The sequence below is a fragment of the Postia placenta genome (genome assembly GCF_002117355.1).
Source record: "Postia placenta MAD-698-R-SB12 unplaced genomic scaffold POSPLAscaffold_1, whole genome shotgun sequence".
Classification (NCBI taxonomy): Eukaryota; Fungi; Basidiomycota; class Agaricomycetes; order Polyporales; family Adustoporiaceae; genus Rhodonia; species Rhodonia placenta.
In genome coordinates, this window is record NW_020169832.1 from 1,139,321 (window position 1) to 1,164,359 (window position 25,039).

General features: G+C 55.5%; 6 protein-coding genes across 6 annotated transcripts; 3 read left to right on the forward strand and 3 right to left on the reverse strand.

The window, feature by feature from the left end:
* The first annotated feature begins 253 nt into the window (after positions 1-253).
* On the forward strand, positions 254-1,218 carry POSPLADRAFT_1175919 (hypothetical protein). Its single transcript, XM_024488385.1, has 3 exons — positions 254-323; positions 382-605; positions 659-1,218. Exons 1-3 carry the CDS (start codon positions 301-303, stop codon positions 880-882), a joined length of 471 nt encoding a protein of 156 aa, XP_024343969.1. The 5' UTR covers positions 254-300; the 3' UTR covers positions 883-1,218.
* On the reverse strand, positions 1,179-5,124 carry POSPLADRAFT_1063961 (hypothetical protein; the record flags this gene model as incomplete). Its single annotated transcript, XM_024481747.1, has 7 exons — positions 1,179-1,307; positions 1,361-1,414; positions 1,467-1,815; positions 1,878-3,033; positions 3,090-3,456; positions 3,509-4,365; positions 4,422-5,124. The coding sequence occupies 7 exons, from the start codon at positions 5,122-5,124 to the stop codon at positions 1,290-1,292; spliced, it is 3,504 nt and encodes a 1,167-aa protein (XP_024343970.1). The 3' UTR covers positions 1,179-1,289.
* A 205-nt stretch (positions 5,125-5,329) lies between these two features.
* POSPLADRAFT_1128023 (hypothetical protein) lies at positions 5,330-10,288 on the forward strand (the record flags this gene model as incomplete). Its single annotated transcript, XM_024483693.1, has 18 exons — positions 5,330-5,472; positions 5,552-5,597; positions 5,643-5,801; positions 5,857-6,159; positions 6,220-7,333; positions 7,391-7,411; positions 7,465-7,736; positions 7,794-7,975; positions 8,031-8,214; positions 8,274-8,501; positions 8,555-8,842; positions 8,889-9,011; positions 9,064-9,096; positions 9,147-9,262; positions 9,315-9,438; positions 9,499-9,909; positions 9,963-10,102; positions 10,165-10,288. 18 exons carry the CDS (start codon positions 5,330-5,332, stop codon positions 10,286-10,288), a joined length of 4,011 nt encoding a protein of 1,336 aa, XP_024343971.1.
* A 682-nt stretch (positions 10,289-10,970) lies between these two features.
* On the reverse strand, positions 10,971-12,609 carry POSPLADRAFT_1042437 (hypothetical protein; the record flags this gene model as incomplete). Its single annotated transcript, XM_024478103.1, has 4 exons — positions 10,971-11,002; positions 11,050-11,968; positions 12,017-12,477; positions 12,525-12,609. 4 exons carry the CDS (start codon positions 12,607-12,609, stop codon positions 10,971-10,973), a joined length of 1,497 nt encoding a protein of 498 aa, XP_024343972.1.
* Positions 12,610-14,776: 2,167 nt separating this feature from the next.
* Positions 14,777-15,374, reverse strand: POSPLADRAFT_1127311 (hypothetical protein; the record flags this gene model as incomplete). Its single annotated transcript, XM_024483609.1, has 2 exons — positions 14,777-14,903; positions 15,034-15,374. The coding sequence occupies 2 exons, from the start codon at positions 15,372-15,374 to the stop codon at positions 14,777-14,779; spliced, it is 468 nt and encodes a 155-aa protein (XP_024343973.1).
* A 901-nt stretch (positions 15,375-16,275) lies between these two features.
* POSPLADRAFT_1042440 (hypothetical protein) lies at positions 16,276-24,967 on the forward strand (the record flags this gene model as incomplete). Its single annotated transcript, XM_024478104.1, has 14 exons — positions 16,276-16,387; positions 16,461-16,554; positions 16,882-16,943; positions 17,017-17,074; positions 17,321-17,848; positions 17,924-18,074; positions 18,413-18,466; positions 18,536-19,935; positions 19,993-20,019; positions 20,288-20,511; positions 20,568-20,698; positions 20,770-21,361; positions 21,411-24,289; positions 24,833-24,967. The coding sequence occupies 14 exons, from the start codon at positions 16,276-16,278 to the stop codon at positions 24,965-24,967; spliced, it is 6,447 nt and encodes a 2,148-aa protein (XP_024343974.1).
* Between the last annotated feature and the right edge of the window lie 72 nt (positions 24,968-25,039).

Below are 25,039 nucleotides of genomic sequence, written 5' to 3' on the forward strand. Positions count from 1 at the left end.
TCGTATCCCGTTTACGAGGTATTTGGATATGTGAGGAACAAAGCTGTATTAATGTGTACTTTATGTGTGTACCGTACTATTTGACCCGAATGTCTATTCGTAGTATGTAAACTAGCTTTCCAATCCTATATTTCCCTTTATCACACCGCTTCCCGTATTGTGGCTTGCAGTGTGACACCGTCGATGTACCCTTGTCACGTTGTGTGACTGTAGATGTACCAGGCCAGTAGAGCGCTAAAGTCAACTCGTTTCATAAACTCAGCCACCTTCACCTATTCCGAACACAAACTCTCTACGGTGATGTCCACCTTCACGCAGAACGAGTGGGTACCACTGCTTCCATGCGATCCACCGACACTTAATCTCCGTGCCATCTGGCAGTATTGAAATCGCGACGCGAGCGGCGGACCATTTCACACGTCTCTACTACTCAACGTACGACTCGGCCACTCGTGTAGATAACCTCCCCAACTTCTATCGGCCATCGTCCGCTATGACATGGAATGGAAAACCATTTCAAGGATCCGACGGCGTCCGAAAGCTCATCAGCGCGATGCCCGTTACCAAGCACGAGGTGCAATGTTTCGATTGCCATCCCATACCAGGTCGGCCCCCTAGCTGCCTTTTCTCTGCGTGTTTCGTGTTGACCCCTGCGAAGGAAGTCAGCCACCCAATCTCCTGATCACCGTATCAGGCACCGTTACGCATGGTCATAGGCCAACAGGAAACTCTGCTTCCACATCTAGCAAGTCCGTGGACAGCCAGCCCCGCGTATTTTCACAGACGTTCATGCTCGTCCCCGATCCTACCGCACCGCCATCGAAGACAGGAGAGGTAGCGAAGTATTATGTCAATGCCGACGCGATGAGGTTCGTAGGCTAGACGGAGGCGATCACGGAGAAGCGGGTGTAGCGCGGGCAATTCTCTTTCCGGAGTGCGATGCCAAATCCCAGTCGACTATCGTGTAGCCTTGAAGTCCCCCATTCCGGCATTCCTTCGAGCCCGCGGCTCTTCACCACCGCGGTGTCCCGCTCTATTAGCAGCAGTACGATTCCTTGTTTTGGCTCGGACTTCGGGACGGACTCCAATATTAATGCGCCATGTAGCGTCGTCTGATTACCACAGTGGTATTCGCGAAGTGTTTCAATGCGCTACTAGTCAAAATGTATATCTTGTGTCCAGTGACGTTGCGCATTAATATAACAGATTATGTATGAATACAGATGACAGCGAGTATGATAAAACATGTAGCAATACAATACACGACAAGCATTGTCCGCATTCCTGGTCTATCCAAAGGTTTGACTCTGGGTACATCATTTAGCACTACTAGCATGTCAAACTGAAGTGGGACACATACCGAGCGAGCACTTCGTTTGACTTTCGACAATCGCCATTCGTCTGGTTTCTCGTACTGCGAATGTCATTAGATGATTTAGATGAACGATGCGCTTCATGTAGCATACCTTGTTGAACAGAGGCTCAATCTTTTCTTGCTTCTTGCGTTTACTGATTTTGTTTGCGTCGGCAACCTTGAAGAACTGTGGAGCCACTTCCACCAACCACTTGGGCTCGACGGCCGTGACGTTGTGACAGTACTCTCGCGTCGTGAGGATTAGCTCATGGTATATGCACCACTCCGGATTGCGGTTGAAGAGCGCTGACGACGGGTGAATATACACCGGAGTGCCTTCTACGAGCGTCTTGTAACCTTCCTGCGGGTCTTTCTTTGCTGCGTTACGGAAGAAGCCAGAGCAGATAGCTTTGCGAACGCAGTTATAGTCTCGTCCCGCGGAGATGATATCGTGCTTATAACTACAATGTAGCCAGACGTGAACGTCCGCAACTTCTAGCACGGATGGAAGCGGAAGACGTACCGGTCCATTATACCCAGCAACTGCTTTCGGACATCTTGCGCCCGCCGCATACTTCTCGCCTGTATGAAATTCTCGTAGCACCAAGGATTCGAGAAATTGCTCGCTTTCCAGCCGTTGTACACGGTCAGCAGTGTAAGATGGTCACCCTCCGGCTGATGGAACTTCGCCTTTTTGGAATCCGCCTGTCCTTGCTTCTCCTTGGGGCGATAGAACACGCTCTGAACCGAGAGCATCGCCACAATTGACAGGATTTCTTCCGAGCAGCCCAACTCGACGGACGCGATTAACATTTTCGCGAGCGGGGGATCCATCGGGAAATCCGCCATCTTGCGACCGAGCCTCGTCAGCAGGCCCTCATCGTCCAATGCCGAGAGCGCATAGAGCGATTCGAGCGCTGTCAGCATTGTTTGGGCGGGAGGTGGGTCCATGAAGTCGAAACTGAGCAAGTCGTTGATGCCCATCGCCTTCAGCATTAGAATTGTAGACGCCAGATTCGTCCTCTGGATATCCGGGATAGAATTCGGCAACATCTCGTTACGGAAGGCGGCTTCAGTGTAGAGCCGATAGCACTTTCCGGGTCCCGTGCGGCCAGCCCGGCCAGCACGCTGTCGCGCTTGCGCCTGCGAGATCGGCATAACGATGAGCGAGTCCATTCCTAGACGAGGATCGTATGCATTCTGCTTCGAGAAGCCAGGGTCGATAACGTAGTAAATTCCGGGAATAGTGAGACTAGTTTCCGCAACATTTGTCGCCACCACAACCTTGCGCGCACCCGGTGGCGTCGGCTCGAATACTCGGGACTGGACTTCCGATGGAAGGGCGGAATAGATGGGGAGAATCATGAGTTCCGGAACCTTAGGACCTAGCGCTTTCATTCGCTCGTAGAGAATCTCGCATGCTGTGTCAATCTCCTCCTGACCAGTCAGGAACAGAAGGACATCGCCGGGAGGCTCCGACAAGTGGATTTGCATAACGGTGATGAGCGAAGCGTCCAGGTAGTCCGTCTCTGGCTCCTTGGTATAGAGGACTTCGACGGGGTATGTGCGACCGGGGATGGTGAAAATAGGGCAGCCAAAGAAGTACTTAGAGAACTTCTCGGCGTCGAGGGTTGCTGAAGTGACGATCAGCTTCAGGTCTGGACGTCGTTTAATTGCCTCTGCACAAAAGCTCATGTGAGTGGACTAAACGCGCTGGATGAGAATCGAGACATACTCTTCAACAAACCAAATAGAACGTCGGTAGCGATAGTCCGCTCGTGAGCCTCGTCGAGCATGATGACAGAGTAAGCAGAGACATCGGGGTCGATCAAGCACTCTCGCTGGAGCATACCATCCGTCATGTACTTGATCCTCGTCTCGGGGCCTGTGCAATCCTCGAAACGGATCGTGTATCCGACCTCCTGCCCAAGGCGACAACCGACCTCTTCAGCGACACGCTTCGCGACGGACATGGCAGCAACACGTCGAGGCTGTGTGCAGCCGATCTTGCCCTTATCCGCGAAACCGGCCTCAGCGAGGTACTGGGTCATTTGTGTAGTCTTACCCGAGCCAGTGTCGCCGACGACGATAAGAACTTGATGCTGTGGAATAGCGTCAACATCTCAAAGTCAATATTCAATGGAACATACAGACCTCCCCTATGGCTTGGAGTAATGCGTCGCGCAACTTGAAAATTGGCAAGCTCTTCCGCTGTTCCTGGATGCCAAGAGACGTGATCTCACCGAAGGTAGTCGCCTTGTTGAACGTGGCTTCCTTCCATTTCGGCTGCTCTCCGGCCTTCTGTCCACGAATATTCCCCCGAAGATCCTGTGCAAAAATACGATCCGACTCCTTCGACATAGGATCAAGCCAAGGCGCGCTGAAGTCACGGGCTTCGGAGTCGGCTTGCTCGTTAGCTTCTTGCTGCCGCAACTCCCTTCGCTCTTTGGCGAGGGAAGCCCCTGCAAGAGCGGCACGATTCAGCGAGCCGTCGGGAGCCTTTACTATCTTGACAGGGCTGAGGTCGAGGGTCTTCTTCGTCTGCCCTGCAAGGAAAGGCGGCTCCTCCTCACGAATCTCGACGTCAAGCTCCTCTTCAACCTCGGCGCGCGCCATAGGATTAGCGAAGTCCTCGTCAAGGTCAGGGTATTCTGACGCATCGATAGCGCCAGACGAGATGAGCTGTTTGATCTCCCACCGCTCTGGGGAGGTCAGACGCTTCGCTGAGCGCACGACTTCCTCCTTTCCATTCCCGCGCGAGTTGAGCGGAACAGCGTTTGCACCGCGAGCAGACCGTTTTGAATCCTCCTCCGCAAGCTCTGCCTCGGACTTGATACGTAGATGAGGCGTAAGATCTCGGCCAGTGGCTTGGTCTACATCCTTCATGGAGAGGCCAACCCTAGTCCCCGCCACACTCATGACCTTCACCTTGACGGACTGTCCTCGGGTGAGCAAGTCCGCAGCCGAGTTAGTCCGCGCTCCTTGCTGAATATTCGATACATGGACCATGCCTGGGCGAGATGTATGAATCGAGATTACGAATTACCCATCACGAGTCGAGACATACCTTCCACACGGCCTACAACACCCTCAAGCTGGACGAAGGCACCAAACTCCTTCATACCATTGACCCGGCCATTGTAGATCTTGAACAGCACGGGCCGCTCGTCAAGAGGGCGCGCACGGTCGCCGTTCCTCCCACGACGATCGTCATATCTGTCTCCGTAGCTTCTCCCGCGAGGACTCGGACTGCGCCGTCGTGGTGGAGGAGAACGTGAGCGAGACCGTCGTTGTCGCTTGGGGGAACGATCGTTTTCCGGAGTTTTTGGCCTCGCCCTCTTCGCGGCACCCTCAAACTGAGACATCATGTCGTCCACTTCCTTCATTATTGCGTCTTTAGTGACGCTCGGCTGCCAGTCCTGGTCCTTGAGAGCGAGACCGGGGAAAATACGCTTCTGCTTGTCTACTTCGTCGAGAGTGCTCTCCGTCTCCGCTGCGACATTCTCCTTTCCCGAATCTGACTTTTTCTTGTGCTTCGGGTGCATGCTCAAGATGAGACGATCTACATTCTCCACGAACGACTCGGGAAAGTTTGCGCCCACGCCCTTTAGCTGCTGCTTGAACTCCGGTAACGTCTTTGATTCATCATGTAGGGAGATAACGAACTCGGCGAGTGTCTTGTCGTTAATACCAGTATGGTTGTCTATTTCCTGAGTGATTTTAGCGACGAGAGACAGAAATTCGAGGTTGTAGAGGTCAGCATCAGCCATGGTACTGGACAAGTCGACGAGCAGTCTCTCGGCGCCTGTGACCAGGAATATGCTGACAAAGAGAGTAATCAAGGGATTGTAACTCAGATAAGAATTTGTGAAGGAATAATAAAGCCAACGTTAATCGGCATCTCGGCATGACCGAATTCATTCACTTCCGACTTACCATCATGCTTCTTGTAGTTGCCCACTAGTCACTGCTCAGATGCCCCCAAGACGAGGTATTGTCAAGTCGGGCAATGCGGGAAATTCCTCAAAGCAGTCCAAGCCTGCTGAGCCCGCGGCCCCGGAGGAGAAACCTCTATTTCCTCCTGGTTCCAAATATCCTCTGAGTTTACTCCATGAGAGGTGCTGCGTACTTTCTTCCTTTGATCGGCGTAAATGAACGGCTATCTGTACTGGGCTGGCGCTCATATCAGCGTTACAGGTGCCAAAAGAACGGATGGGAAAAGCCAATAGTTGACGCCGTGAGTGTATCATTTAATGACGGCTACGAGCCATAAACAAACATTGCATAGCGGAGACAAGACAATGGTTTTTCCTTCGTCGTGATGTTGAGCCGAATCAACAAGAGGACATCCCAGAGAGAGTCTGTTCGGCTCGAGCCCCATCCACTACGCGTTATGCCGAGTGCGCTGGAAGCACGACATTGGGGTGCGACCTACGCGTTATACCGTGTCAGTATATTTTGTCCTGCTGGGGGCTTCCAAATGAACGGTTTCCTCTCGCCAGTTTTGCAGCGGAATACAATTAAACCTTGTCTTACCTCCGGGGCCTCGCGAGTACTGGAATGAGCTCTCCATCGAACATAAGAACGCCCCGGAACATCAGAAATGGATGTACGAAGCCGATCCCTTCGCAGCACGGAAGGCCGTCGAGGAGAGGCAGACCCGTGCCGCGGAGAAGCGGGATGCGTCCGCTAAAGGCACAGATGCCCCCAGCCGAAATGCGCAGACATCCAGGGAGTTCGAAAACGCACCAGAAGCGAAGATGGCCAGCTCGCTGCGTGAGCTAGTGGAAGATTCCATCAAGAAGGTAGACCGAGTTGCGGCCCAGACGATCGTTTACAGGCACTAAACTCTCATGACCTGACAGGCAATAGCCCTTTTCCCTGAAGCAGGAGATGCAGAGCCTTCCACGGTTCCCTCAGATGCGGCTGCGCAATTGCTCCAGCAATTGACTTCGCTCGGCTTCAAACAGGCCCAGGCTCGAAATGCGGTGGCCGCGTTGTCACAACCATCAGCACTTGCGCAAAATCTGTTGCGCGCCCAGCCACCGCTGCAAGCATGCATAGAATTCTTGATTCTCCAGATTCCAGAATGCGACCTGCCCCCGCGGTTTTTGCCATCTATGAACACGTATAATCCCTTCGTGATGTCTGCTCATGCGGGAACCGATGATCTCAAGAAGCGTTGGATGGAAGAGAGAGCCGTCAAGGACTGTGGCTGGCCAGTACGCGCTGTTAAGGAATGCCTCACTCAAGGACATTTAGCCGAGAGCTGGCCTCTCCTGCTGGCTGCTCTCAATACAAAACTAGTTGGAGATCACTGGGCCGATGTGGAACAGGAATCCGTGCGCACAACTGGTCAAATAATCGATATGGACGAAGACGAACTCGAGGCTCTGGGCGCGTACATGTCTGAACAAAATGAGCTTACCATTCCCCTCCCCATTGCCCCGATGAAGCTCGTTCTTCCTCTGCCCACAGACAGGAAAACCATCAAGCGTGACATCCCTCCACCCATGTACATTTTGTCGACCACTGTTCCTGCGTACGTGCGATTGCATATAGTATCGCAACTCATATGTTCTTTCAAGGAAGGCACCCTCGTTGATCCTGGCGAGAGCTTTGTCATGGCCGCTGTGCGATTGGTTGAAGAAGAGTGGGTGAGAATAGAGGATCACGGAACACCGGACATTTCTATAGTGCTGCAGCATTTGACGAGCTCGCCAGTAGCTCTACATGAAGAGTCTTCTCCAGAAGCACCCCAGAGCTCCAGCAACGGGCATGGCCGTAAGCGAATGACAGGCGTACGTCGAGACGACCGCACCAACGCTCGCGTGAAAGAAGAATTCTTGGCACTCTGCCAAAGTCAGAAATATACAGAGATGCTGGAATCTCGAAAGAAACTTCCTGCGTCTGCTTCTGAAAATAAATTCCTCAAGCTCCTGGACAAACATCGATGTGTTGTCGTTGTAGGAGAAACAGGTACATTTTAGTTCACGGTCCGGAGATAATTTGCATTAACATATTTTTATCGGACAGGATGCGGGAAAACCACACAGCGTAAGTCATACACACTGTCCGTATATACTCACCCGCTGAGGTTGATGTACAAGTACCACAATTCGTGCTCGACTCGATGATCCTGAGTGGACAAGGGTCGGAAGCATCCATTATTGTCACACAACCGCGCCGATTGTCCGCGATTGGTGTTGCTGCGCGAGTCTCTGCGGAACGTCTGGATGACGGCTCGGTAGGATATGCCATCCGGGGAGAAAGCAAACAAGACAAAAGGACGAAACTTCTCTTCTGCACCACCGGTGTCGTATTGCGGCGGTTAGGGGCTGGGGAAAGACTAGCCCATGTCACACACGTCATCGTAGACGAGGTCACCCTGGTTTACTTTCATTTTGATTCTGACAATCTAAACTTTCATGTCATTTAGGTTCACGAACGGTCAGTGGACGGTGACTTCCTTCTGTTAGAGCTCAAAGAGCTATTGCGTACGCATCCAAAGCTGAAGGTTGTTCTAATGTCCGCCACAATCAACCATGAGGTCTTCGTGAAGTACTTTGACAGCGCGCCATTGCTCTCAATTCCAGGGTTCACCCACCCTGTAGAAGACAGGTACTCCCACAATTGGCAATGCTTGGACAGCGGTCGTTCCTGACTGACTTCATAGATACCTCGAAGATATTTTGCCTTTGATCGACTATCGTCCCGCGACATCTAATCGCTTTGTGAAAGGACGGGATGCAGAGGAAGAAAGCAAGCGTCTGCAAGAGGAACTTAACAGCCGAGGACTCGATGACGATTCAGTGAAAGCCATCCAGAAGATTAGCCGGTCCGATAGAATTGACTTCGATGTGAGCTACAGTGACAGTTGGACGCCGAGGGCCATTATTCACCGGATCTTCCTTGACAGCTCATATCTGCCGTCGTTGAACACATCGTTTCCACGGCACAGAAACGAGGTGCAATCTTAATCTTTCTCACTGGAGTGCAGGAGATACGGCAGTGTATGGAGAGGCTAAGTAATATTCCAAGAGCCAAGATTTTTCCACTTCATGCGAATTTGTCGAGTGACGAGCAACGCCGCGTATTTTCTCACACGTCGGAGTGGAAAATAATCGCGGCCACTAACGTAGCCGAGGTATGTAATACATACCGGCGGCCTGAGTATCAGCTGTACTCACCATTTAACAGACATCTATTACCATCGACGATGTCATCTATGTCATTGATGCAGGGAAAGTAAAGGAGACGCACTATGACCCCGAAGTAGGTCTAACGAGGCTGGACGAACAATGGGTGACTCGTGCCGCTGCTAAGCAAAGACGGGGACGTGCAGGACGAACTCAACCTGGCGTGTGCTACAAACTCTACACCAGACGGCAGGAGTCCAAAATGGCACCGTTCCCAGTCCCCGAGATCAAACGAGTTCCCTTGGAGAGCATCGCACTCACAGTCAAAGTTGTACACAAGGATGTGAAGGTGAGCGCAGCACGCCTTGCAATTTCTTTGACTCATCTCGCTCTAGTCATTCCTGTCTCGCGCTCTCGACCCACCGGAGATCTCAGCTGTCGATCACGCTCTTTATGTCCTAGAGGAGCTTTCAGCCATAAATCAAGATGGGGAGCTGACGCCTCTGGGGCGACACATGGTGTGTGCACGCTTCTTCATGAACAATGTTGCTTGTACTTATCCCTTTCAAGGCAATACTCCCAGTTGATCTCAGGCTCGGAAAGGTGGGCAGCACAACCATCGTGTGCTAGCAGTCAGATTGAATGCCCCGTAGATGCTGATTCTTGGCACCATATTCCAATGCTTGGGACCGATGCTTACAGTAGCGGCGTGCTTATCATCCAAACCTATCTTCATGAGTCCTATGGACAAGCGGGACGAGGCGACACGGTGTGTACATGATACAAAACTAATTATGGCTTTCCTCAACTCGTCGTTTCAGTGCCCGTGCACGGTTTGCGACAGGTAATAGCGACCTGTTGACCGACGCACACGCATACGATGAATGTATGCGCCTACGCTCGGAAGGCAAGTCACAAGGTGCCCTGCGCGCGTTCTGCGAGGAGGTAAGGAACCTGCAGTCGAATGAACCGCTTGCGCTGCTCAACGAAATGCTACGCTTGCAGAATTTCATCTCTCCGACGACTGTTCGCGATATAACGTCATTACGACAAGACTTTCTTGCCTCCCTGTCCGAACTCGGCTTTGTACCCAGCTCGTCCAAGCCCTCAGACCCAGAACTCAATGTCAACAGCGCGAACGAGAATCTGCTCAAGGCCGTAATCCTGGGCGGCTTCTGGCCCCGGGTCGCTCGCGTCCACCTTCCGAAGTCTGCCATCAAGTTCGACCGCGTGCAGGCGGGCACAATCCAACGCGAGAACACCGCGAAGGAGTACAAGCTCTATGACCTAAAGGAGGGCCGCGTGTTTCTGCACCCCGGATCAATCCTGTTTGGCGAGTCAGCCTGGAAGTCGCCGTTCGTCACGTACTTTGCGAAACATGCCACCACCAAGGTGTTCTTGCGCGATGCAACGGAGGTGTGTAGCTTGAGGCCTTCGAGTGTCGCGAACGAGGCTCATTCTTGCACCAGGTCCCAATCTATGGCATGCTGCTTTTTGGAGGAGCCGTGTCTGTGAACCACATCGGCGGAGGATTGACTGTCGGAAGCAAAGACGCGGTAGTCAAGCTGAAAGCGTGGCCGCGCATCGGCGTGCTGGTCAACCAGCTGCGGTACGTTACTTATCAGCCGCATGCGTCACGAATCTGACTGTTAGATATGTTTTTTTACACAGCCACCTCTTGGACGCACAGCTCAAGCTGTGCATCGAAGAGGGAACAATTCTTGGTGTAGGACAGGCAAACCCTGTGATGCGTGCAATCCTGGCATTGGTAGAGCACGATGGACTGACACAGTAAATAACCCAAACGTTGTATCAGGCCCGTCGGATTCGTGATGCTCAAATGCGAATGAAATGGTTGCTTTGTCTATGATACAGTACACATTAGTAATAATAGTGCTTGTCATAAGATATGCATGCTGCAGGGTATCTAGAGTTTGCGAGTATATGCGACACAGTAACAATAACGATGATGGCTCGAGCTGTCCGTATCCTTCTTACGCTTCAAAACCTATACCTTGCGAGCGCTCGCGTCCCGCTCCGCCTTCGGGCGCACGTCCTCGCTGGATTCCCCCTCTTCACCGACCACAGACAATCCCAGTACGTTCTTGTTGCCTCCGCTGCGTCGCGAGTCCAGGCTCGACCTGTACCTTTCGCCTGCCGTACTGCCGCTAGCCGTTTCCAACGACTTTGACCTCGTACGGTCTGGGTTGGCTGGCGGTCGTGTGGGCTGCGGCGGACTGCGGGGTCGCGTCCGGAGAGTGGTGGACTGATGCCCGCGGTCTGGCGTCGGTGCTGAGGACTGGGACAACGAAGAATCCGCACTGGAGGTAGAGTCGCGCCGGGAGCGTTTGAACTTCGATACGACAGCGTTCATTGTACGGCGGAATCCCGGACGGTTCTTGTCCGATGACTGCGCGCCCTTGGCAGATTCGGACACGCGCGGGGGATGGCGTGGATCAAGGAGAACTCCGATTGTCTTATTGTGCTCTTCCGGTGTCGCTGTTGTTCACTAGTTAGCACAACTTCCCCAGCAGGAGACTACGCATGTATACGTACGTGTACTGGTAGACATGGTCTTCGCACGCTTTGGTTGCGGCTTGAAGGGGTTCGTAAACGTTTGCGTAAATGTCGTCTCTTGGAGCATGTTTGGCGGGTGGTACCGCACTAGCTCGCCCGTATCCCGTCTGCGCGTGTTGGCGGAGGCTGAGCCTTCCGACGCACGCCGCGGACGGCTCGATGGCTCGCGACGCATGTGGGGCGAGACAGCAGTGCTGGTCAGGGCGCGGGTGACGACTGGGGGTGTGGGCGTCGATGCTGCGCGACGGTGTGTCACGTGCGCCCAGGAGTATCTGCGAGCGGCTGCTGGAGGGTCCCGTTCGACCAGCGTATCCTCAGATGTGCGCCGCGACTCTGTGGGAGACTGATCTGAGGGATGCGCTGGCTGTGCATACGGCGTGGGGTCAGACGCCGAGCGGGCTTTGAACCCAGGCTCCATGCGGGACTTGGGGCGCAGAATGCCTAGCATAGACGTCATGCGGAAACCCGGGCCATTGCCAGGCCTGTTGGGTTTGGGCTCGAAGTCGGTCGTTGAGTTCGCAGTCGCGGCGCGGGTGAGTCCAAGGAGGCGGCGAGGCGGCGAGGACGTGCAGCGCGCGGCTTTCAGCGTATTGAGTGGGTTGGGGCAGATGTGCGAACGGAGCAAGAAAGAGCGTTCGCGCAAGAGTTTGGCAGGAGCGGCAAGGATTTTCTTTGCAAACGGACGGGAGCTGCCGGTCGGTGCGGCTGGTGGCGTCCCCTTGGTAGAATATGAGCTGAAGGGTTCGTGCCCTGGTGTAGGTTCCTGAACAGACGATGGGCCCTTTCCTTGACGTCGAGGTCTTGACAAACTCCACTTGCGGTTCGAAGTCGGGCAACGAGGAACACCTCGCAACCTATCCTCGTGCCATAACAGCCGGATAATGAAAAGTCCGCTGGCCTGCACATAGGTCAGTACAGCAAAAACATTATTGAACGAAAGACTTACGGCTATCAGGTATAACGGCCCAATTATGAATGCGCCCAACGCATAGCAGAAGCGGATAGTGAAAGGTCGAGTGGTAGTCTTCGAAGTTTGTTGCATGTTCACGGAATCGTTAGGTATCGTCACCGTCGTGTCCGAGTCCTTATATGCGTGCGCGCCCACATGGTCGGCGGGGGAGGGCGGCGTGAGCCGATCGTCCTCATCCGCGCGGACGGATAACAGAAGGGCGGGAGCGGGAGCGCCGACGCATACTCCTTGGTCGATACTGCAACACATCCGATGTGGTTCGGCGGGTTGCAGAATCGACCGTGTATCACAGTACTGGGGGCGCCTTACTTTGACTTTCCGGCCACCGTGCCAGGAAAACGTCAGCGAGGCGATCGTGAATTTGAAGGGGTGGGACTGCGACAGCCGTCGGCGGCGCTGCCTCATGGGGCCTTCACTGGCCGCTGGAGGCAGGCGACCTCATGAGCGGGGAGGGTAGGTCGATTTTAATTATGAGTGAATATACTGGGCCCCGGTATGGGACCATCGAACCACACCCAAGCAGCTGTCTCGGCCAGAGCCGGGCCTGACGAGGTCAGCTGCATTGCCATCTCCAGCGAGCGGTCATCAAGCCTAGTTGAATAATCATATCATAGAGCGTACGCCAGCGCGAGCGAGTGGAGGGAGACGAGATGATAGAGCGAATTTGAAGATGGCGAATGTCGAGGCGGACTTGCCAAGTCAAGTGTAACGCAACTGCCGCCGGTCCGCCTTGCCGCCTTTCCCTCGCACACAGGATACACAAATCACACAAGCAGTATCTTCAATGCTTATCTTGGGCCTGCGAAGATTTGGACGATGTGTCGACATATAGCCTACATATTCCAGGCTCATCCAAAACCTCGCTATCTGTGTAAACGAGACATTCAGATCAAAGCCTCCCATACATATAATTGACTTGTAACTTCCGACTGCATCAGGAGCACGGTGAGTGAAACCAGAGACTTTGCCATATAAGCCGCGACGTTCTACGTGTCGACGCCGTCCCGCTGTCGCCCGCCCGCTGTGATGCGCCCTGCCTCCCGTGACGCCACGCGCAGACGGCGCCCGAGACAGCGACATCTCATCGGTACTACTACTGAGAACTCTCCACGGAGACATCGATAAAATTGACTGATCTGTTCTTGCTACGCATAGAAGCTGTAATCTGCTGAAATCCTTGAAATCGCCAATGCCACATCTTGACCTCTGGGTCTACTTGGCCACCCTGTTGTCCTCGGTGCATACCGCCCGCTGGTGAGCGCATCTACAGGGTTCTCTATGGCATCCCGGGTCGCTACGCACGAAATGATGTCATTGAGCGGCTGCCCTGGATGTTGAGCGACGATAAGATGCGAATGTACGTCCAAAGTTCAGTCGCCGACCCCCTCATCTCGTTTCCCATCGATGTCTGTAAAAAAAACGCCAGCAGCCGCGGCATCACCGTAAACAGCGACCGCGGTGCACGCGATAGGATCTCGGATGTTGTCGAAGCTATCCGTCGCCGACGACCCAGCCGTTGCGAATTTGACCGCGTCCCTCGAGGACACCCACGGCAACCCGGATGCCGCCAATCTCCGCGCACGGACGCCACACCCCACCGGGATGCGCGCATAACGTACGTGGACGCTTCCATTCCCCGTCTCAGCCACCTCGTCCTGGTGGGGCCGCTTCGACTTCGCGAACCACCCCGCAAATGAGCACGACCGGCCCCGAAGCGGCTTAAAATAGCCCACCGCGGCTCTCGTGTTGCCGTTGTTCGGCGACGGTGCATCTGGTTGGCAAGCGCGGCCGCCCTGGTTGCTGCATCCCACCGCCGACGTGCTTCGCCTTTCATATCTGTGACGCCTCGAGTTGTCCATCTCCGCCTTGGGGTCGGTGGCGCCATGTTGCTGCTACGTACGCATTGCTATTATGATACTTCACTTTGAGTCTTAGGCACGGGCTTGAGCTTGATTTGGCCGACACAGCGGCTGTCCAACGTCCATACATCAATCATGTCAAATACTCACTAGTGACTATCAGCTCCCTGAGCTCTCCACCGGCTTACCGCGCCGTTGCGTCCTCAATGGCATCACATCATGTCCGCTGCTCCTCGAGGCCATCGAACGGCCTGTCACCTGCAAGGCACAGTCTCCTGAACTTACTTCACGATTCCTCTCTTCGCCAGCGACCAATCATGTCTAGCCCCTCGTCATCATGGCATTGCAAATAGCATGTCCGACATTAGTACGCAACGTCACTTTCAAATTCTAGGCAGTCTATATAGTGCGTTTATGGATCAACAATAATTAAAAAATGGAGCTAGGCCCCGAAAAGGCGCGACTCGGCCAACGATCAGCCTGCGCTTGGCTCGGGGATAGGGGACAGAACGCACAAACGCAGACCAGGGTTTGATCGTATAAGAAAGTTCAAAAAGGGACGTTCTGTGGCGATAGAGTAGTCCGTAGAGAATGTAAGAAAGGGAAAGGGTTCAATAGCCGTGATGCACGAGTAAAGCAAATCATGCCCAAGGGTCCATAAAAATCATAAGCGTCTATAGCCAAATCGGAGCGACAGGCGTCGAACAACGCGCTTGACAGAACGTAGTGCGCCGGGCGCGACAAGCCGCCCTGGGACCGGTCGCCCGTGGCTTATCGTAGCAGTCTATCATCGGGGTTTTATTGGTACGGGTACGGTAGCGAGGTGGCGGCATAGGTCGCGTAGCGCGGAATGAGCGGCGATGGCAGGGCGATGGGTTTAGTTCGTGGGCACGCATGTCTTGCCGTCGAGCGCGGGCGAGTAGCCCGCCGTGCACGAATGCACGCGGCAGGAGCCCACCTCGCACGACACGCCGAGCGCTCCAGCGATTGCAGTGCAGTCGTATCTGTCATCGCAAAACGCGGCACAAGCAGAGCGGTTAGCGACGGCCACAACAGGGGATACGACGCGCGGGAGGGGGAGGGGGCCTGGAGCTGGCGCCCCGGAGGGAGGCGGAAATGAAAGACGCTACTCACTGCTCGTCGAGGGTGCCACAGCCGCCGCAGGACATGAGGTCTTCATTGAACTCCACGCACTCGAAGCCGTTCGAGATCCACTCGGAGAGGGTCGTCGGGGTGGCCGCGGAGATGGGGCACGCGGACATCGAGAGGGGGCAGAGCTGTCGCGACACGTCCGTGATGGGCGTGATGGGCAGCTGCTCACGTTTCTTCCAGCCGTGGTTCGAGGGCTGCGGCCAGTGCGCATCAGGGGCGGCGTCGACCGGCGTCGGGGCACGCGCGGCAAGGCGGGCTGCGTCGCGCGGGGCTGCGAGGACGGCAGCAGCGAAGGCGAAAACGGCGAGGATGGCAGAACGCATGACGGGCTTGGGAGTTCTTCCTTTGCTGTGTGCGGTAAAGTTTGGCTGGCGCAGCGGCAGGTCTGAGACGGGGCGGGTCTCGGACGAGAGAGGGAGAGCGGCGGGTCTGCGGGTTCTTGAGGGGCGTGGAGAAGGCGTGAACGCGCGGGCGCGTAAGCGGAGAGGAGAGGGAGATTATGAGGGGGAGAAGGGGCCACGGAAAGGGAAAGAGATCGAACGTTTCAGATGATAAACCGGGGGGATGCAGCAGCGTCTGGCTGAGGGTCGCGGACGCTCGGGTGCTCGGCCACGTTCCTGGCTCTCCACTGGCGCATCGCTTGGCCTGCGGCCCAAAATCCCCGCGGCTCTCCGACTTTTCGCAAAAAACATTTAGGGTGCTACTGCGCTCCACTCACCGGCAGCCCTCCGGTTTTCTTTCGCTACGAACGAGGACTACGATGTGCTTCAGTGCGGGCAGGTCGCGCTAAGGCCGACTGTGGCACGGAACATCAGCCTGCAGCCATCATCGCCATCTGAAAACGATAGATAACGCATGAGGCGCGAGGTCACCGCGGTGGCACGAAGGCGTGGCGGTGGTGGTTTCCGGTAAAGCGCATCGCCCAGGCGCCCTCATCACCGAGATCTCATCTGATCGAGGCCCTCAATTATCTAGTCGATTCGTCGCAAATGGCAGGTTGCTCGCACGCTATCGTCACAATCCCTTTAATATTAATTGTCTAGTCTGCCAAGTCCCTCCCGAATCCAACAATACAAAGGGGGAGGTCATAATGCGAGGGACTAAACATCGAGGAAAGGGGCGGAAGCGAACAGCTTTGTTGGTCGTCAACGAAGATGTCAATTGATTCGGAGCAGTATCAGATCTGGTCAAACACAATTATCATCACATTGCACTATCAGCACCATGTCAATGTTCTGGGAAGCACGAAGCAGCGATAGATATCGTGGCACACAGGTTGTCGCGTCATTTACGAACATAGATCGGAGCGAGGGCGACGACAACGCCATTTCATTCAGTGGGCCTGAGGCTCGTCTGTAGCATCCGAAGCTGAAACTCTCTTTCGGGGGAGGCTCACATCTGCGACGTAGCTTGCATGAATTACAATTACCGCCCAGCGTTCAATCCCCTCGCGGGAGACTCATTTGGGAACCCGGCGGTGTCCCAGGCAGGGTCGGCTGGAAGGTGTGCACCCGAAAGATGCGACGGCTAGAACCACCAACTCGCCTGTCGTCACCGCTAGAACGCGCCGCCGAATCCCATTAGTTGTCTGAATCACGATGAGCTTTCGCTTACTTTCAGCGAAGCAGCCCTTAACAAACTGCGCGGAACATCGGGAGCGAGTATCAGTGACGGCTACATGGAACACGGAAGGGGGCATACATGGTGAACGGGGACTATTGCAGAGGGAATGTATTCAGTTATACCGCCGACCGTCTTCATGAACACACGTGGGCTGATAAAAGACATTAGAGGAACGGAGTCGTGAGTGTTCCGCCCAGGTGGTCCCAGATACGGGGGCACCGCAACTTATCTGAGGAAACGCGTGGAGCTCTCGTGCCCTCCTTCACTGGGTAAGTAGGAACACGCTGGCATATTCTCGTTATGCATGACGAATGAGGAATTTCTGTGCATGAATGAAGATAGATTTCCTACCGGTGGGCCGCGAGAACACCGGGGCATTTTCAACAAGGGAATATGAGAGGTCCGTGGCGGTACGACGCGCCAGGCTTCTGCTGCTCGCGATCCAGAAGTCTGAGCAGCGAGACCAAGTCGGCAATCTTGCTGCGCGACTCGAGGCACACACGCGCACGTGACCGTTCGCATGCGCGTCGTGCGCGCCGCGTCCGTGACCGATCGTTGTTTTTGTCGAACGCTCGGCCGTAATAGGAGTCCCCTTAGTTCGTCTCTCTCTTTGTGCCTATGCTCGTGCTGACCTTCAGGGAGACAGCATGTCAGAATCTGAGGAAGACTACGACCTATACTACACGCCCCTCGACTTCGAAGACAGCCTCCTGTCCCTGGGCGGTACTCCGCGCAAGTCACAGACACACGTCCCTCCTCCTGAGCTCCAGCCGGGGTCTGGGTCCGAGTGCGAGTCTCAGCCCCAGTCCCAGCAGAGCCTACCACCTGCCTCAGAGACAGATGAGTTTGATGCGTACGATTTGTCAGAGTTTACGGCGGAAGACTTTGCCGCCATCGACGCCGTACTTTCCCGTCCGGGCGCCCCGACCACTGTCGACGCGACGAACCAAGAAGGCGCGCAGAGCAAATGCGGAGGTCCTCGCGTTGAGATTGAGCTAGAGGAGCATGCTGATTGTTCTGCTCTCGTCAAGGTACCGGCGCCACCTTCGCCGTACCCGGCCCCAGACGTGGTTGGATGGCAACTTACTAATGGCCGCCGTCCGCGTAGTCCATACCAACAATTCAGACGACAAAAAATTTCTCTCTCAGTAACAGACCTTGTCTCGCCAGCGTGGTGTGTTGTCCTATCTCAAGCTTGCGGTATTCCGCGAGAAGTGACTAAGCGTCTCACCGTATCCTTTTCCTAAAGGTGTGAGGTCCAGTTTGATTACGGACTCAGACAGAAGCGGTTCCTTAAACCCGAGGAGAGACCCATCTCTTTCGTCACCGCGGACGGAAAGAAGATTGATGTGGACAAGAGAGTTGCACAATCCAACCACATTACTCAAACCCGCGGGAAGGTAAGTTCTCAAGCCGGAAATATCCTGCATATGTCCCAACGTGGTCTGGCGAGCAGAAGGTCCACAAAGTCCTTGAAAGGGAAATCCGCCCGGAAGAGATTGTAGTAGAAATCCAGACTCCAGAGGAGCGATGGGCTCTCAGGTATGCCTTTTTTGTGGCCCCTCCCGAGCACGCCCCTGACCGGAGACTTCACGCCGTCCCTCTCTCCACCATAAAGACTTGTGAATATGCTAACTTGCTTAGGCTCATTAATGGAGTTGGGTTGTTGTGTAAGGTTCACCCCTGATCGACTTGGCATGTTGATGTCGCTCATAGCACCCTCTCCATATCTTGTTAGCGTGAAATGCCCGTATTCGGGATTGTACATGATCAGGTCGTCGTTGGTATCATCGTAAGTATTCATTATGGCAAATGTTCACCGGAATCCCCGGTAGGCCATCATTGACCGTATACCCCCTAGGACGAGCTTCTTCGAAAGCCCGCGGAGGCCACGCAACCACCACCCCAACCACAAGCTTCTCCTGGTGTCTCCAAGAGGCGCAGCCCGAACAAGCGGGAATCGCCCTCGACACCGACGAAGAAGAACAAGCGTAGCCGTAAAACACCTTCCCCGTCTCAACCGAAGCTCACGTCGTATTTCCATGCCGCTGTTCAAGTACCGGAACGCGAGGACGAAGGCGGTCTTCTGGATACCTCAGAGTGCACATCTGAGGGTCCTGTATTTCCTTCTACGCCGCCTACGGTCGCCTCATGTCTCCCCGAAGATTTCTCGTGCCCACCTGCATTAATACCCTCGCATAAGTCGTATACCCTGCACATATCTGACACGAAGACCCGTCGCCACCCTAGCCTCCCGCCGGACGAAGACGCATTATCGTCGCGTTTGCAACTTATGCTCTATCACCGTCTCCTCAGTAACCTTCTTGCCACGCCATCTAACCTGTCGCCTAGTGCTGGCGGACGTGCGTGTCCTCCAATTTCGCCGCCGTCACAGGCATTGGACTTTCAAGCACTCTGGGTCCGTGTTGGAGTCAATCCCATGAGATCGTTCTCTCCTAGCTTCATGCGCGACGCAGGTCTGCTCGACTTCAAAAGCGCTGCCTACGCTGGTTTTAGTTCAGACCTGGGCTTCGACGCTCCGGCGTGGTGCTTGAATGACCTTGCTGCGCAATGGCGGCAAGTGGTCGAGGCACTCGCCGTGGATAGTGTGGACAAAACGCTTACTCTCGTCTATCGGCTGCAGCCTTTGCGAAGCGCGAAGACACGCGAGACTGAATCCGGCAGCAAGCATCCTGCTACGTCTTATATGACCGAGCAGGAGCGCACCAACTTGGCCCTCGCGATCGAGGCCAGTTTGAACGGGGCACCCAACCAATTTGACGGCAGAGACGATGGGCTCGCAAGGGCGATCGAGGAGAGTCTTCAGACTGCCAGGGCAGTGGGCCAGATTAGTTTTAACGGCGTGGCCGGCGAGCAGAGCGGTAATGCCGACTCCGAGGAATCAACTCCTAAGGAGGTTAGTCTCGAACTACCTGCAGTCCTCTCTTCGATGCCAGATCCGGGCCTGGGGTCATCGGATTCTGCGCAAACCCCTGCCATCGCAGAGCGTGAGGATACCTCCGCAGAATCCTCCGTCGCACCGCTCGTCATAGACTCACTATCGGGTGAAGACACCTCGAGCGAGGACGGTGACACGCCGATGCCAGTATCAGAGCTCAACAAGAAGGCACAAATCCTCGGGTCGAAACAATTTACTATGGATGACAACGTGCTAGATGATTACCTTACAAGTATCTTGCGGTGGTGGCATGGACAACGACCGCCGAAGGGTGTTGACATCGAATTGACCAGACGTTGCCGGTAAGTACTCTATCTCGCAGTGCGAGTTTACCACTGATGTTTATATTGGCTGCGTAGAACCTGTGAATACATGGAAGGCTGCGAGTGGAGAGAGAGCAAAGCTAAGGAGATTGCAAGCATAAAATCTACCGCGGCGGAAGCATAGCTACCTCATGGACTCTGTCTATATCTACTGTATCGATAGACTAATTTTTGGTTATAAAAGCTGTGCCGAGTTAAATTGTACAGTAGCTACTGAATACCTTTGTATCCGTTCCGAAAATGGATGAAAGGCTTGGATTTCTGTCTGTCTGTTGAACGAAGCCTCGATTGGTAGGTTAGGGTTCGGATGAACATAGCCTAATTTAGGAAGCGGCGCGTGCACTGGACAACCGACAACGGTGAGACAGCCAAACCTAAGCCGTACGGCCAGTGCAGCGTGCTGGCCGCCTTCATCTCTCGTTCATACCCTCATAGCCATGGCGCAGGCCTATCAGCAGGCCTACATACAGCAGCAGAACAAGGGAACTCTCGTTCCCGGACAGACTATCGCTGTCAACAAGTACACCGTTCAGGTTGAGCGCTACTTGAGCCAGGGTGAGTATGCGCATTGCGAGCCTCCTCGTGTCGACAACGGTACAATATCACCGCAGGGGGGTTCGCGCACGTCTACCTTGTCCGAACGGCGACGCCTGTCTATAACACGACACATCATGTCCTCAAGCGGGTCGCGGTGCCTAGCGAGACCATGCTCACGGAGGTCAAGAAAGAGGTGGACATTATGGTGTGTTTTCATATGCATCCTGGGCTTCTTGCTCTTCACCGAGAACCTCGTCGATCCTGTCCCCTCTTTAGAGAATACTCAAGGGTCACGCAAACATCGTATATCTGATCGACGCCGCATGGCACCGACTCCCGAATGGCACATATGAGGTCTTTATTCTCATGGAATTCTGCGCAGGCGGAGGTATCATAGACATGATGAACCGTCGCCTTCGGGAGCGTCTTACGGAACCGGAGATCCTCACCATCTTCTGTGATGTTTGTGAAGGGCTTGCGGCCATGCACGCGCTCAAACCTCCGCTACTGCACCGTGATCTGAAGGTTGAGAATATCTTGCAGGCGTCGCCGACATCGTACAAGCTCTGTGACTTTGGGAGTGCTACGCCTGTACAGAAAGTCCCGACGAATAACCAAGAGATGCGGGCACTGGAAGCAGACTTGAATCGACATACGACCCTGCAATACCGTGCACCGGAGATGGTTGACGTATACTTGCGGCGACCAGTCGACGAGAAGAGTGATGTATGGGCACTCGGAGTCTTGCTCTACAAACTATGCTATTACACGACCCCGTTCGAAGAACACGGTCCTCTCGCGATCTTGAACGTACAGTACAAGATACCGCCGTATCCAGTGTACTCCAATAACATGAATGCTCTCATCGGTGAGCGCGCTCTACTTCTGTCATTTACTTATTCTTAATGTTTGATTAGCGTCGATGCTGCGCGAACACGGTACCCAGCGGCCTTCGGTCTTCGAGATTCTCGATCACGTCCACAGGCTGCGCGGAACACAATCGCGCTTTACATATGCTATCCCACCGAGAGAGCCGCCATTATCGCCGCGTTCCATGGCGCCCCCGTTGCAAGCACTTTCCCCCAACATCGTCTCCCCCACACCACTGCCTAACAACCCCCTCGACGACCTCGTCTCATACAAGTCTCAGCAGCCTCTGTCCGTCTCGCCTAGTAAAGGTGCTGGTATTGCAGCGCGTGACAAAGTACTCGAGGCTATTGCGCCGATGCGCCGCGGGCGTCCAGCTGCAGGATTACCAATGCCTTCGCCGCCTACGAGTCCCAAGAAAGAACGGCGGTTCGATTTAGATTCCAAGTTCACTGCGGAGGAAGATCGCGCTTGGCGGGCCGTTCGTGGGCACAAGTCGGGGTTAGCCAGCATCGGGGGCACTGATATGGGTCGGAACAAGCCAGAGAACGGTGATGCATGGGCGGTCGGGCCTCGTCTGGACAGCAAGGAGAAGGCCAAGGGCGCAGATAGGAAGGCCTTTGAGCAGGCCTTTGGGGACGACTTCAGTACGGGCTTCGATAAGAGCTTCGGCGACTCGTTCCAGTCTGCGCTCTCTCCAGCACCTGCACCGTCGCCGAGACCTCAGCGATCACCACAGCCACAAGTGCAGTACCAGCCTTCTCCTTCGCCCAAACCCCCGCTCACAACTCAGCTCGGCCGACGCCAGTCCGTTCGTAAAGCAAAGGATGCATTCGATGGGTTGGGGCTTGCGGCTGCACCACCCCCTCAAACCCTGGGTGAAGCTCGTAAGACCCGTACAGGCATGGCGAGCATCGGGATATCTCCTGCGAGCAGTGCGGCTACGCAGTATCTCAATGCTCCCTCGTCACAGGCTAGCGGACTGGGAACAAGCAACACCATGTATCGTCCTCCTAGCGCCCATTCCACATTCTCCAATCCCTCTCCACAACCCGCATCCCAATTCACACTTCCTCCCGTACAGCCATTACGGACGCATTCGAAGGCGCCTTCCAGCGTCGGCCAACGTGCAGCTCAGGGTGAATCCTTGTCCGCAGAGCAGCGCTTCCCGTCTTTAGAGGAACTCGACCGAGAGTTCGCCTCACCGCCGCCCGTTACCTCCCCCGGCAGCAGATCCAGTGCTCAGGCGCCCGGTGAACAGTTCAGCGCAATTGCTGGAACAGAGAAGTTCATCTCCGGTCCTGGTTCGAGGCCGTCATCGAGAGCAAGTTATTTGCGTGGTACACCAGTGGATGGTCTCCCAGGAGCATCTGTGAGCGGGGTAAATGCCACCGGCACGGGGGCAATGCGGGGCAAGTATGACGGTCTGCGTTCGCAGAATGTCACCGGAGCCGGGCCAATGGCGCGGGAATCGAGGTATGGTGGCTTGTCGAGACAGCCGTCAACGTTCGCTCGTGCAAATCCCCTTGAGGCCCGCAGAGAGGCTGAAAGGCAGCGAGAGTCAGAGAGGCCACGAGAAACGGAGAACACACGTCTCAAGGAGACGGAGAAGGACGTTGTTGCTGTACTTCGCAGCAGACCTTCCGCCGCCCGTCGCCATAAGCATTCTTCAGGTGGCAAGACGCCATCTCGGGGCAACTCAATAGACTTGCTCTCCTCCAACCCAGCAGAGTCATCTTCTGCATCTCTGCCAACGCTCCCCCCACGCCCACAGCCGAGTACGCGCGTTGAATCACGCGATTGGCTGACAGGTATGGATGAAGACGAACCACCTTTACCTATCCAGTCTACCAGGGCAGACCCACAACCCGTCTTACGCGAGTCGCCGAGCAAACGGGCGTCCTACATTGAACGCAGCCCGATTGTGCTGCAGAAGCCTCTGGAGGCCGAGAGCGTGCTGGGGACGTATCAGGAGCCAGAGAAGGCCCAACCAAATCGCGGGGTGGAAAGGGAACGGGCAGAGAGACAACGGCGCTCGCCCGAACGTACCAAGGGGCTCGTGGCACGAATTGGTACAGGCACAAAAGTGAATCTGACTGGGACAAGCCATAAGGGACTGAAGCTTCCGCCGGTCGATACGAAGACAGCTTCCCGTTCTGGCGTGAAGTCTTCTCCCAATGGCTTGACGGAGAACTGGAGCCCCATTGCCGCGTCGTCCGAACATCCAACAAAGAGTCCATCATCATCATCGAGTGAGGAAGAGCCCGAGGACTTGCAAGGGTATGCTGCCGGACGCCACGATCGTCGCACGAGGGAGAGTTCGAGAACAGGCGATCGTACGGGCTCCGCAGTTGAGGACAAACGGCGGCTGGCAAGAAGCAAGGGGCGACAGAGCTCAGTACACGATCTGGTGGATTTGTGGGGAGCTAACAATGGTCCGGCTGCAGTCCCCCAAGAACCGAGACGGGAGCGAGAGAAGAGCACTGGTGCTAGCACGACTACCAGGCAGGCAGACAAGCGGAGGTCGGTTATCATGCCGGCTCCCTCTGCCAGACCGCCGCTGGGAGCAAGGCTGCGAGCAGAATCACCAGCGCCACTAATCGACACATCCATATCTTCCGTCGCAAGTCGGCTGCCTACATCGCAAGTACCGCCGCCGGCTAGCCCTCATCGGAGACAGCCCTCCAATGTGCCTGGTGCGCGGCATACTCCTGCACCCTCCGCAGTGCCTACGCCAATGCTGGGGCGCTCGCGGCCACAGTCCATGTTCGTCACGTCCCTGTCCAAGACCGCTTCCACGGACACGAACGCGTCGACCTCTAGCGCTACTACTCACACATCCTCCGCGACCTCTACCGGCCAGCTGCTCTCCCCACCGCCTGATCCCCAGTCGCGACGCGCCTCTCGGCGGAGCTCCATCTCGGATATGGTGCAACGCTTCGAGGCAATCGGCAGCAGCACCAAAGGGCCAGGTACCCTAGCACCCCCTCCAGGGCCCGCGCCGAAGCCCGCCGGGCTCAGCACTAAGGGGGGGCCAACGCCCATCCTTGCCTCGACGTCCGTGTCCTCTTCAGGTGGTGGGGATGTGCCTTCGCCCTCGGCAGCCGCGGCGCGGTTCCCCAGGCTCTCGCCGACCACCTCGCCGGTCATGTCCAGGGCCAACCTGGCAGTGCCGGACGACGCGGGCCAGGGCAGGGGGGAGAGCGCGCGCGAGCGCAGGGCTGGGTCTCCCGCGGCGGGTCTCCCGTCCCGTGCATCACCCGTCGGGAGGTCCGAGGGCGCTGCAGCGGTGAACGGCTTGCCGGGGCGGCGCTCCCCACTGTCGTTCGCACGCGGGGCGGATACGCAGGAGCGCCCGGCGTCGCCCTTCCCGCTGCGCAAGGCGGTCGCCAATGCGCCACTGGCAGCGCCAGCGCCTGCGGAGGAGCAGCCGTCGCCTGTGCGTTCGCCATCGCCCGAGCGGCCGTACCAGGGCGTGTCGAAGCTGATTGATCGATGGAACCGCGCGGTGGACGACACGGGTGCTGTACCGGGGGTGGGGCCCAAGAAGGGTGGGTTCCCTGTGCGTCGGGCTGGAGTGGTAGGGGATTCGGGGCACGGACGCTGACGAGTCTAACTATTGGATACCAGCAGAGGTGAAGTGCGAGATGATACCGAGGTAGAGTAATAGGACAATGCG

What these genes read in the sequence shown, in the direction of transcription:
- POSPLADRAFT_1175919 (XM_024488385.1), top strand. Translation starts at nt 301, where the DNA reads ATGTCCACCTTCACGCAGAACGA. An exon ending in TCCACCTTCACGCAGAACGA is followed by an intron (nt 324 to 381) that starts GTGGGTACCACT and finishes GCCATCTGGCAG; the next exon opens with TATTGAAATCGCGACGCGAG. An exon ending in CGATTGCCATCCCATACCAG is followed by an intron (nt 606 to 658) that starts GTCGGCCCCCTA and finishes ACCCCTGCGAAG; the next exon opens with GAAGTCAGCCACCCAATCTC.